The sequence below is a fragment of the Nannobrachium achirus genome, assembly GCF_963921795.1.
Source record: "Nannobrachium achirus genome assembly, chromosome: 14".
NCBI classification, from domain to species: domain Eukaryota; kingdom Metazoa; phylum Chordata; class Actinopteri; order Myctophiformes; family Myctophidae; genus Nannobrachium; species Nannobrachium achirus.
The window spans coordinates 47,254,953-47,268,819 of record NC_137821.1 but is presented as its reverse complement, the minus strand read 5'-3'; the positions used below and the strand labels follow the sequence as shown (position 1 = coordinate 47,268,819).

Genomic DNA, 13,867 nt, shown 5'->3' with positions numbered 1-13,867 from the left:
TACCCTATCCATCTAAAAAAACAAATTGGATCTCTATTGTATGTATTTTTTGATGGAAAATTCAAATATTACCTTCTTTTTTAGATAGGACAACTCTAACCTGCATCAATTGGTATTTTATAATTGCCAATAGTACCCTATCAATCTAAAAAAACAAATTGGATCTCTATTGTATGTATTCTTTGATGGAAAATTCAAATATTACCTTCTTTTTTAGATAGGACAACTCTAACCTGCATCAATTGGTATTTTATAATTGCCAATAGTACCCTATCAATCTAAAAAAACAAATTGGATCTCTATTGTATGTATTTTTTGATGGAAAATTCAAATATTACCTTCTTTTTTAGATAGGACAACTCTAACCTGCATCAATTGGTGCATCAACCTTCTCTCTATCTATCTATCTATCTATCTATCTATCTATCTATCTATCTATCTATCTATCTATCTATCTATCTATTTATACTTCACCTTTAGTCAAGAAGAGAGTTCAGCCTCAGGAACTTGCACACCTGGAACTGTGTCATGACTGTGTCATGGAGCTAAGCAGAACTATGTGAAATACTCACAATGAGTCTGATGGACCAATCAGAGTGGTGGTGGGGGGAGGGATCAACAATAGACAGAAACTGGATAATGCTTTGTTAACTCTCCCACCTAAGTCCCTGCTAGTCTGAACAAATCACCTTCCCTCTCATAACACTACTACTACTACTACTACTACTACTACTACTACTACATTTATATAAAGCTGCTCTTGCATTTGAATTCAAGTCTGACACAAGTTAAGGTTAACTTAGGTAGTAGTTCATTTTGCTGGCTTTTGTGTGTGAGTGTGTAGGCCCACAAATTATTATAATTGTCTGTCATTAAGTGACTCAAAGGGAGACGTCTAATGGGTGTTTATTATTTTAATATTAACTGTGGGAAGATTATATATATTTTATTTTGCACTTAAAGTGTTGTGATATTATTCCTGAAGGAAGAGGGGTATTTTCACAGCCCAGGCTTTGAACCTAAATGCTGTTTACATGCTCTATAAATATTTATTTCTATATAAAACTCAGTTGTGTGGAGTTATTGTGTGCCTTTTCTTGTAGCTAAAGAGTCCATTTGTTCACTAGACATTAAGTCAAGGTTACTATTTTGAGTTGAAGCCAAGTGTTTTATTACTTTGTGGTTTAACATTATTTAAAAGGCAAATTCATTGTTATGGTTACTTTAGAAGACTGCTTTTGCATTCATGAGTTATAAAGAGAGCCAAGCTAATTCAAAGAGTTAAGTTAACCCTCTAAGGCCCGCATTAAGAAATACTTGAAATAAAAAATTGAAAAAAATCAGATGGTGTTGTAGGAGTCCTATTCAGAGGAAAATGTAATGTTTTTTCAAAAAAATGTTTTTGTAAGATTTTATAGCCATAAATCAAAAATCATAAATCATGCTCTAATTTACATATGGGGGATATTTTTCAAAATAATAACATATGTACATGTTCTAGACATTCTAATGATCACCAAAAAGAATAGTACAGGCATTTTACTTATGTTTTTTTGAGGTATAGCTTCCATGAAAAAGTGAGATGTTGTTCGTCAAAACTCTGGAATTTCAGCGGGTGTGGCGGGTGTGAATGTCAGCCACTGTGGGGGGTATTTATATGCAAATATTGTGGCCAATGGCATTGTAATACTAAACAATAGAATCCAATGGTGGTGTTTAGGTGGTAGGGGGAGCTAAAATAAAATGATTTAAACCTTTTTTTGGATAAAATACAAACGTTGTAATATTACAACCGTGGGCCTTAGAGGGTTAAAGGAACACAAAACGTGACTTAACTCACAGCTGCCATTGGACAGACAGTTATAACATACTCTTATCTTTCACAGAACAGACAATTATCATTTAGTTTATCTATTTGAGACATGTAGCTGCTCTAGGGGAAATAGAGCATTAATTTGGGATCAGCCTATTCAATTGATAATGACCAATGGGTGCCAGTTTCTAAGTAGTTAAGCATATTACCATAACAATATATGTGGCCTAGACATGGATATTGCCCACTCAACTCGTAATCTACAGAAATATCCACCACATCACACAGTATAAAACCTAGTAGAGAAATCTGCCTTCTCCTGTATTGTATTAGTGACATTCATTAATAAATAGTAAAATAACAGGACAGAGCAGAACAGGCCTCTGCTGTGTCTTTATTATGGGTGCATTCCAATGCAAATGGATACTCTGGAACAATCTGAAACAATGTATCTTTCCTGTGGCTGTTATAATGAACACAAACAGATCAGAACGTAATTTAACATTAACCAGTTACATTTATCATACAACAATGTAAGGGATGGATTCCTTTCTATTGTGTGAGTTACTTAAATGCTGATCAATATGTGAATCTGGCTCTTATCAGGTGGGTGTTTTCTCTCCCTGTCCTGTGCTGTCCTCAGTTAAACCAAGACAGTGCTGTTGTCACCAATGTGGAAAAAGCTTCAGCTCAATTTATTATCTCAAAGTAGACCAGAAAATACACACAGGAGAGAAGCCATTCAGCTGTGAACAATGTGGGAAGTATTTTGCTAAAAGATCACAAGCGTTCACATACTGGAGAGAAACCTTATTGTTGTGACCAGTGTGGGAAAAGATTTGTTCAAAAGGGGATTTTAAAAGAACACCAGAGAATTCACACTAGAGAGAAGCCCTATTGCTGTGACCAGTGTGGGAAAAGCTTTATTCGATTGTCTTATCTCAAAATACATGAACGAATTCACACAGGAGAGAAACCATACGGCTGTGTCCAATGTGGTGAAAAGATAGTCCGAAAGTGCACCAGAGATTTCACACCGAAGATGATGCATATCACTGAACATTTTCGCACACTGGAGACAGCAGTATATGGCTTCTCACCAGTGTGGATTTTCAGGTGTCTTTTCAGAGCCGTCTTCAGAGTGAACCTTTTCCCACATTGGTGACAGCAGTAAGGTCTCTCTCCAGTGTGAATCTTCTTGTGTTGTACGAGGCTAGATTTTACAGTGAAACGTTTGCCACAGTGTTCACAGCAGTAAGGCTTTTCTTCGGTGTGAAATCTCTGGTGCACTTTCGGAGCAGCCATTAAACTGAACTTTTCCCCACATTGGCCACAGCCGTATGGTTTCTCTCCTGTGTGTATTTTCTGGTCTACTTTGAGATAATAAATTGAGCTGAAGCTTTTTCCACATTGGTGACAACAGCACTGTCTTGGTTTAACTGAGGACAGCACAGGCCAGGGAGAGAAAACACCCATCTGATAAGAGCCAGATTCACATATTGATCAGCATTTAAGTAACTCACACAATAGAAAGGAATCCATCCCTTACATTGTTGTATGATAAATGTAACTGGTTAATGTTAAATTACGTTCTGATCTGTTTGTGTTCATTATAACAGCCACAGGAAAGATACATTGTTTCAGATTGTTCCAGAGTATCCATTTGCATTGGAATGCACCCATAATAAAGACACAGCAGAGGCCTGTTCTGCTCTGTCCTGTTATTTTACTATTTATTAATGAATGTCACTAATACAATACAGGAGAAGGCAGATTTCTCTACTAGGTTTTATACTGTGTGATGTGGTGGACATTTCTGTAGATTACGAGTTGAGTGGGCAATATCCATGTCTAGGCCACATATATTGTTATGGTAATATGCTTAACTACTTAGAAACTGGCACCCATTGGTCATTATCAATTGAATAGGCTGATCCCAAATTAATGCTCTATTTCCCCTAGAGCAGCTACATGTCTCAAATAGATAAACTAAATGATAATTGTCTGTTCTGTGAAAGATAAGAGTATGTTATAACTGTCTGTCCAATGGCAGCTGTGAGTTAAGTCACGTTTTGTGTTCCTTTAACTTAACTCTTTGAATTAGCTTGGCTCTCTTTATAACTCATGAATGCAAAAGCAGTCTTCTAAAGTAACCATAACAATGAATTTGCCTTTTAAATAATGTTAAACCACAAAGTAATAAAACACTTGGCTTCAACTCAAAATAGTAACCTTGACTTAATGTCTAGTGAACAAATGGACTCTTTAGCTACAAGAAAAGGCACACAATAACTCCACACAACTGAGTTTTATATAGAAATAAATATTTATAGAGCATGTAAACAGCATTTAGGTTCAAAGCCTGGGCTGTGAAAATACCCCTCTTCCTTCAGGAATAATATCACAACACTTTAAGTGCAAAATAAAATATATATAATCTTCCCACAGTTAATATTAAAATAATAAACACCCATTAGACGTCTCCCTTTGAGTCACTTAATGACAGACAATTATAATAATTTGTGGGCCTACACACTCACACACAAAAGCCAGCAAAATGAACTACTACCTAAGTTAACCTTAACTTGTGTCAGACTTGAATTCAAATGCAAGAGCAGCTTTATATAAATGTAGTAGTAGTAGTAGTAGTAGTAGTAGTAGTAGTGTTATGAGAGGGAAGGTGATTTGTTCAGACTAGCAGGGACTTAGGTGGGAGAGTTAACAAAGCATTATCCAGTTTCTGTCTATTGTTGATCCCTCCCCCCACCACCACTCTGATTGGTCCATCAGACTCATTGTGAGTATTTCACATAGTTCTGCTTAGCTCCATGACACAGTCATGACACAGTTCCAGGTGTGCAAGTTCCTGAGGCTGAACTCTCTTCTTGACTAAAGGTGAAGTATAAATAGATAGATAGATAGATAGATAGATAGATAGATAGATAGATAGATAGATAGATAGATAGATAGAGAGAAGGTTGATGCACCAATTGATGCAGGTTAGAGTTGCCCTATCTAAAAAAGAAGGTAATATTTGAATTTTCCATCAAAGAATACATACAATAGAGATCCAATTTGTTTTTTTAGATTGATAGGGTACTATTGGCAATTATAAAATACCAATTGATGCAGGTTAGAGTTGTCCTATCTAAAAAAGAAGGTAATATTTGAATTTTCCATCAAAAAATACATACAATAGAGATCCAATTTGTTTTTTTAGATGGATAGGGTACAATTGGCAATTATAAAATACCAATTGATGCAGGTTAGAGTTGTCCTATGCAAAAAAGAAGGTCATATTTGAATTCTCCATCAAAAAATACATACAATAGACACCCTTTTTTTTTTTTTTTCACGGAGAGCAGACAGCAGATGTCTGAAGGGGAACACACACTAGACACATCGGCCGCACGGAGGCGCCGCGTCAAAACATACGGCCCCGTTATTTTCAATGAACTTGACTCCGCTCCGAGTTCCAGCCAGACGCGGTAGCCTCCAAGCCACGTCTTTGGGATCAAAGACGCGATTGTAGTGTCCAAGCCCCGTCTTTCGGCTCGAATCGCGCCTTGAGCCGTCTAGAAGACGCAAGCTCCGTGCAGGGACGCAAAGCTGCGTCTTGACCACTATTTAAGCACGGACGCGTCATGAGACGGAAGACGCGATTGTAGTGTCCCAGCTCCGTCTTTGGGCTCAAAGACGCGATCCAAGCCGTGTCTTTTGGCGAAAAGACGCGAAAAGACGCGATTGTAGTGTCAAAGCCCCGTCTTTTGACTCGAATCGCGTCTTGAGCCGCGGTTTCGCGTCTTGAGCCGCGGGAGCTCCGTCCTGGACGCAAAGCTGCGTCTTGACCGCTATTTAAGCACGGACGCGTCATCAGACGCGTCATCAGACGCGTCATAAGACGCGTCTTCAGACGTGGACGCAGAGAGTCCACGGTTCTTGCTGACCCCAGAAGTAACATCTGCCCATGAAAGATTGAGGTGCATCTTGGGATTGGGCTTATTCTGTGTAAAAAGTCATATTTAGCCACTTGTACGCATGTCCCCAGCCACTGAAATCAAAATAATTAAAATCTCTAAAACGATAGAAAGGAGTAAATGAGAACATTTTATATGCTTTAATTAATATCTAAAATATGAACCCTTGTTGTAAAAAAACAAAGTTGTCCTTTAATGTATAACATTGTTTTCTCAGTCATCAGTAAATAAACCAACATACAGTTTAAGTGTATATAGGGCATCAGCACATTTCTAAAGTGACAATTTAAGGACTTTTTAAAATTTCTAAAATTTCAAATTAAACACTGGCCAAATAGGGTGTGCCAAATGTAGTTCTAAGAGCGCCCATTTCTTGGGTTATATTATACTTTTACTCCACTACAATTATTTGCAAACTTGTGTTACTGGTTACTTATACATTTTGGTCATTTCAAAATAGCCGATCCACAAGCTCACAATTCGTGGCGATGCGACACATTATTCAAAAAGAGATTTGTGTGTACTTTTTATACATTTGAAACATTCTGCATAATGAGTGCTTTCTACTTTTGGTACTTTAAGTAGGCTATATTTTGAATTCCAAACTTTTAATTGTGTTTCTACATTGCAGTATTGAAACTTTGTTTTACTTGAGTAAAACATGTGAGCATTTGTTCCACCACTGGCAGTGGCAGACAGCCTCTCTACAGCTCAGCTCCGGCCGCCGCGGACGGCCCTAGCTGAGTGGGAGATGGTAAAGGATGCCAGCCATCATGGATCCCACGTACGTTTTCAACGGCTTTACTGCCATGGGGGTGTCGCACCAAATTCTGGGCCCTGGGTACAAGGATTCACTGCGGGGCCCCCATGAATGTTCTTCATAGGGGGAGGGGGTTTAACCCATTTAAACTGGGAACGCATTATTACGCATTATTTTGTGCTTTAACTACTGAAAAAAGCAGATCTATAAGCTCACAGTGCTGCGAGGTTGTAGATCTGCTATTTTTGAAAAATCGCGAACATTTGTGCAAGTCTTTGACTATTTCAAATCCTTTGTTTTAATGTCAGTGGTGCTCTTTTCATGTGAAGGACCCCCAAAATGATATGTATTTGGCCACGGACGCCACACCAATTATACATACACACAAATACAAATGTTCGCTTAAAAGAAATACATATATTCAAAGTAAGGCTGGGACTTTAACTGATTAATTGCGATTAATTAATTACAGAAAATTAACACGATTAAAAAAATTAACGCATTTTAATCGCACTTAGTTTTTGCACTACTTCAGTTTCGGGCATACCGATCATAGCGATGCACCAACCAAGAAGAGACAACAAATGCAAAGGGAGAAGTAGCCGATCAGAGCGCTTTGCTTGGCCCAGTGGATGCTAAATTTAGATTTCAAAAAACTCACTCATTGATTCACTCGTACAACAAAATGTGTTTTACTTGAAAAAAAAAAATGCTTCTCAGGTCAAATATCGATGTGCGATTATAAAGCGATTAATTGCGATTAATTAATCACAGAGCCTGTAATTAATTCGATTACATTTTTTTATTCAAAAGATTCAAAGATTTGCACACATTTTCACGACTTTTCAAAAATAGCAGATCTACAAGCTGGCAGTGTGGCACTCGGTGCCGCGCTGTGAGCTTGTATATTTGCTATTTATTTCTTTTGTGACGCCCCTGCTCACCACTCTACCATGTTGAACCTGTAAGGTTTAGTTCTCTCTCTCTCCCTCCCATCTGGCTGTTATTTCTGTGTGGTTATAGTAGAAATAAGACTCTATTGTATACGCATGTCTCTGGTGAACACTTACTTACGGTTGGCAAAACACACACGCAGTTAGAGAAGTTTGACTGTCACAACAAATCCACTGACTGGTGACATCATGAGCCGCCATCACCGGCTCACACAATGCCCACATACACACACACACACACGCACACGTGCACGCACACGCACACACACACACGCACACGCACGCACGCACGCACGCACACACGCACGCAAGCATGCACACATGCAGTTATTGTGTTGGCAAAGCAATTCTCATGATTGTCAGGGCATAATGTATACACACATACTTCGAAACCTCACTTAAATTAATCTCTCTCTCTCTCTCTCTCTCTCTCTCTCTTGCGCGCGCTCTCTCTCACACACACACACACACACACACACACACACACACACACACACACACACACACACACACACACACACACACACACACACACACACACACACACACACACACACACACACACACACAGGCACGCACGTTGCACGCACACTTCATCATGCATGGTGTGACGTCAGCGGGCCCTGCCAGCAGACATTTAGTGCCAGGCCTCTGGGAGAATCAGAGACATGCTAATAGCATGGTTGTATTGATGCAGGGCCTATGGAAACACCATTAAAAACACACTGTGAATGTGAACAGTGTGAGTATAGGAGTACAGGGCGACGCAAAGTGCCAAGGAAACCAAACGGAATGACATTCAACTCAACAGCACCTATAGACCTCAGTGTTCATTTACCTCTGAGTAGGGCATTAGCGGAAAAGTCGACAAGTCAGTCGACTTCATTACACAAGTCGACTCCCACCAGAGAAAGTCCAAAGTCGAAGTTGAAAAAAAGAAGAAAAAAAAAAAAACGTTCTATTGTGAAAATAGCAGATCTACATGCTCACAACGCCTCGCGTTGTGAGACGTTGTGAGCATGTAGATCTGCTATTTTCAAAATTCCTGCCTTATATTTGACAATTTGGACAATGTTTTAATTGTCATTTTAGAGGTATTAAAAAGTCCTTAAATTGGCACTTTAGAAATGTGAAGATACCCTCTATACACTTAAACTTGTATAGAGGGTATGTTGGTTAGTTTGCAGTTGAGTGAGAAAACAATGTTTCACATTAAGCTAATCATCTGGGGACCCCCAAAATAATTGGGGGGGTCGTGTGTCATGTGATGACATCATCAAACGATAAAGTCGACTTCAACTCAACTTTTTACTGAGGCGAGTCGACTTGCAAAAATCACAAGTCGTTAATGCCCTACCTCTGAGAGTGTGAAAATGTACCCTTATCAAGTCATTCTAGAACAGATGGTTCCCAAACCTATTCGCTCGAGATCCAAAAGACAAATGTTAAGTCTCCCCAAGACCCAAACTAGTGAGAATAACAGCACTTGTAGGTCGGGCTATTTTCACTGCTTCTTAGACGAAGAGAATAATAATATATATCTATCTTCTTTTCCTTTCGGCTGTTCTCTTCAGGGGTCGCCACAGCAAATCATCTGCCTCCGTCTCACCCTGTCCTCTGCCTCCTCTTCTTTCACATGGCTGTGCTCTTTCACATCATCCATAAATCCCCTCTTTGGTCTTCCTCTAGGCCTCCTGCCTGGAAATTCCATACAACCTCAGCATCCTTCTACCAATATACTCACTATCCCTCCTCTGTACATGTCCAAACCATCTCAATCTGGCCTCTCTGGCTTAAAACATCTGACATGCGCTGTCCCTCTAATGCATACATGGCGGCCCGGGGGCCACATGCGGCCCACACCTTCACTTAATGCGGCCCACAGGTTAATACCAGAATACTGAATATATTACTGATTTCAGCTGTTACAATTCCAAACATGACCTGCTTTAATTCCGTCAGTCTATATTAGTAGCTTAATGACTAGTATAGTAGTATTCATTATTATTTTTTTATGTCCAATGTATTTGTATTTAGATTCATAAAGTTAACATGAGTATATAACTAAATGCATTTGAAATTAAATCAAAATGTTACATTTCAGGATTCCAATTCAAAAGAAGCAAAATAGCCGATCTACAAGCTCAAAACGCATCGCAGCGTGATGCGTTTTGAGCTTGTAGATCTGCTATTTTTGCTCTGCTCTAATGTATCATATTATGTATATTTTTTTAATGAAATGTTCATTAAAATACATGAAGTTTTACATGTAGGCCTATGCAAGTTTTTTTGAAACATCTTAGGTTTTCTTTTTTGAATCTTTTGAAATAACAATAAAAAACAAACAGAAAGGAAAAGAAAGTGATATTTACTCGCGCCTCCAAAAAATAAATGTGTCCCGAGTCCCGACGCAGTGTTTGGGAAACAGTGTTCTAAGCTTTCATCACTCTTACTCTCAAGAGTTACAATGAGAGTCCTCTCTCTCTCTCTCTCTCTCTCTCTCTCTCTCTCTCTCTCTCTCTCTCTCTCTCTCTCTCTCTCTGACGTCTTTCTGGTGTAAACCGATCCTCCAGCAGAATGTCGCTTGGCGTCCTCTATTCCCTGTCATAACAACACTCTCGAATACCACAGTATCAACACAAACAATGCGCTGAGCGCACACACGTGCATGTGTGTGTGTGTGTGTGTGTGTGTGTGTGTGTGTGTGTGTGTGTGTGTTGCACACTCCACAATGGCGGAGTGTGTGTAAGCAGAGAGATTTGAACAGGGATTACTTGGATTGGAAAATAGTTTCCATGTCTCTCTCTTGTTCTAACCTCACTGGTGTCCTTCATGGGGGGGGGGGGGGGTAAGAGGGAGAGAGAGAGAGAGAGAGAGAGAGAGAGAGAGAGAGAGAGAGAGAGAGAGAGAGAGAGAGAGAGAGAGAGAGAGAGAGATGAGTTGGCTCTGTACTCTGGTGGGCTCTTTTTTTCAACCTAGACAACATTTCTTCACCAAAAGAAATGTCGATCTACAATGTCACAACGAGTCGACTCGCTGTGAGCTTGTAGATCTGCTATGGCGACTGTTCCCCCAGATGAGGGATGCTGAGGTGCTAGTGATTAAGGGGGGAGAGAGAGAGAGAGAGAGAGAGAGAGAGAGAGAGAGAGAGAGAGAGAGAGAGAGAGAGAGAGAGAGAGAGAGAAGCCATGTGCATTGTACTTCTGTTTTGGAATGTTCAGCCATAGAGAGTGAGCCATAGTTAATGACAGTATCTGTATGCTAAACCTGTTCAGGTTCCCCTTATACTTAAAGTTTAATGAGCCTGCAATGTTGGCTAGGGCATGTGCTACAATAAGTGTACCATTGGTTCACTTGGTGTTTGGGTCAGATTGCATTCAGCACTGGTGCGCTTGGAAGCCAACAGTCAACATGTCAGGCAATCTAATCTTGACTGGCGAACCAGACTATCCGGTTTTCAGTCAATATGGAATATGTTTACTGATGACACCTGAATTCTATTGTCTATAGAAACCTCACATCAAAACAGGATTTCATCATCCACAGAGGAGACGTACGTATGTTATGGTAAAGACAGGTGAGTACGGTATACTGTAGATGTGACTGAATTTCCACAGTTCTTCTATGCCCGAACCACCTAAGCTGACTCCTTTCCAAGTGCAAGTGCAACTCCTTGCAACTGCAACCCCAGATGGCACCGGCCTGCAACTGGCCAGTCCAGACCACCGTCCACAGCGGCCTCTAAAGAGGTTTTGTTGCAAGGAGTTGCATTGGTGTGGACTGACCTTTTGAAGACTAGAGGAAAACGATGCGGACGAAAAGGATGGAAAAAATAAGATTTGGAATGGACCCAGTAACAGCGCGTGTGGTGTGTGTGTGTGTGTGTGTGTGTGTGTGTGTGTGTGTGTGTGTGTGTGTGTGTGTGTGAGAGAGAGAGAGAGAGAGAGAGAGCAAAAGGTGAAATGTCGTATGGAAAGAGAAAGTGAGAGAAGAAAAAGGAAAACAAGTGTTATTATATCGTCAGCACAAAGAGAAAAAAACTGAGAGAAACAATGAAAAATGGCAAAATAATAATTCTGTGAAAAAGGGGAGGGAGAGGAATAAGGCGAGAGAGAGAGAGAGAGAGAGAGAGACATAGAGAGAGAAAGAAAAGAGAAAAGAGAGAGAATGTGAACCAGCACGGATGACCGCAGGCCTTGCGGTCGCCACGGTAACCGCCAACCACGCTGATGGTTGCCATGTCATCATGTCTGAGTGTTTATTTACACCACACACACGCGCACACACGCACGCGCGTACGCACACACACACACACACACACACACACACACACACACACACACACACGCGCACTCTTTCTAATTTTCTTTCTACAATCACTCTCTGACCTCTGTTCATATCAACTAAATGCCTTCGGTCTTTTTTAACATTTGCAAAATAAATCGACCAAAAAGTCCTCAAACCTACTAAGTAATGCAATTACAGATTGTGTGTGTGTGTGTGTGTGTGTGTGTGTGTGTGTGTGTGTGTGTGTGTGCGCGCGCACACACACGCACGCAGCCTTGAGGCCAGACATTCCTTGTTGTCCAAGTGGAAAGATTAATACTTGCCCTTCCCCATGGCTATTTGTCATAAAACCCACACCCATCTCCCTCAAATTCACGCGCGCACGCATGCACGTTTGCGTGCACGTACGCACGCACACAGTTTTTACTGGCAACCAACTTTTCCTCATTGAAATCAGTGGAATCAGTGGTGGAATCAATGCATTAATGATTGATTGATGAGAGAAGAATCCATATACGATTGATCGACAGACAGACAGAAAGACAGACAGACAGACAGATCAAGTAGCTGACTAACTGATCAATAATGCATCCAAGAGACCATAATGACTGACAGGTGTTTGGATTGATTGATTACCTGTCCAAGGATGAGCGGTTCCTTGTCATCGATGTCGATCAGGACGTCATCGCGGGGAGTCGGAAGCATCTCATCTACATGCACACAGGGGACACACATTACACACGTGACGTATTTTCAACAGATGCCGCCAAGAAGTCAAACATTTGACTGGAAGGCCGGTCTAAAACGGTAAATGTTGACTATGGGGCGCTATTGGTTACCATTCTGTTCCTATCGGGACATTGACTCGAACAGCGATGAGTCGGGTGAAGCGGACGCCACAAAGGCTCGGCGCTCCAGTTAAGTGAAAGGGACCTTTTCCTTGACGATGGCTGGCCAGATTGCCGAAATAGAAACATTAGAAGGATTCAAAAGACACTTATAGAATCGGGTCAAAATTCAATTTTTCAAAAATAGCAGATCTATAGGCCTACAAGCTTGCAGCGCGGCACTCGGTGCCGCGCTGTGAGCTTGTATATCTGCTATTTTTCAATAGTTAAAGCATAAAATAATAAGCAAGGGATAACATCTCGCTCAGCAGTCAACCCATAGAATCCATTTTCGGTTACTGCGTCGTCTATTTCTCGCCTCAAATGTTTTTTAAAACATTCTTCAGAGCAACGTTTGGTTGTAAATGACGCTTTCGCGGAGGTGGCATATAACCCTAACCGTAATCCGAACCCATAGAATCCATTTTCGGTTACTGCGTCGTCTATTTCTCGCCTCAAATGTTTTTTTAAAACATTCTTCAGAGTAACGTTTGGTTGTAAATGACGCTGTGTGTTTGTTTACATGGCTGCCATGTTGGATACGGCACTAAATCCACGCAGTGCAGCCTGAATGCTGCAGCTGCTCTGAGCGGTGAATTATAGAGCGTTGCGGTCATTATACGCTCATAATTCACCGCTGATTTCAGCGCTCGACCAATCAGAATCAAGCGTCCAAACAAGCCGGGTAATAATACACAATAATGTGTACCAGTTCTGAATGGGTTAAAAAAAACAGAAGTGTAATAGCAAACCAAAAATCCAATGCTAAACTTTAATGACCTTGCCACCTCTCCCCCCCTCACCTCTGTCGTCCTCTCCGTCCTGCAGCTGGTCCTGAGGAGAGCAGCGGTACTCCTCCAGGGAGCGGATGGTGCACTGTCCCACCACAGGCTTCCTGCCGAACGGACGGTTGTCGATCACCTTCACCACGATGGGGGGCATGTACAGCTCCTCACGGGGCAGTCGCTATGGCAACGGGAAGACGGGGAGGAAGGGAGACAGAGAGAAACATGAGGGAGAGAGGGTGAGGGAGGGGTGGAGAGAGGGAGAGAGAGAGAGACTATGACTTTAATTGAATTATATCGTAAAACCAGCAGCAAAGCTAACAATCCATAGAGAACATAATAGATAGTGTTAGGATAAATAACTTGTGTGCCAGTGTTGTATCATTTGTGTCTGGCAGTGAGTGT

General features: G+C 40.9%; 1 protein-coding gene across 1 annotated transcript in view; it reads right to left on the bottom strand.

The window, feature by feature from the left end:
• The window catches only part of dysf (dysferlin, limb girdle muscular dystrophy 2B (autosomal recessive)), a gene marked incomplete at its 5' end in the record, with an annotated part of 194,227 nt that overhangs the window by 50,542 nt on the left and 129,818 nt on the right, over window positions 1-13,867 (bottom strand). The window contains 2 exons of the mRNA XM_080741975.1: window positions 12,427-12,500; window positions 13,481-13,643. Coding sequence (XP_080598101.1) covers window positions 12,427-12,500; window positions 13,481-13,643 — 237 coding nt within the window. The remainder of the gene's footprint in view (window positions 1-12,426; window positions 12,501-13,480; window positions 13,644-13,867) is intronic.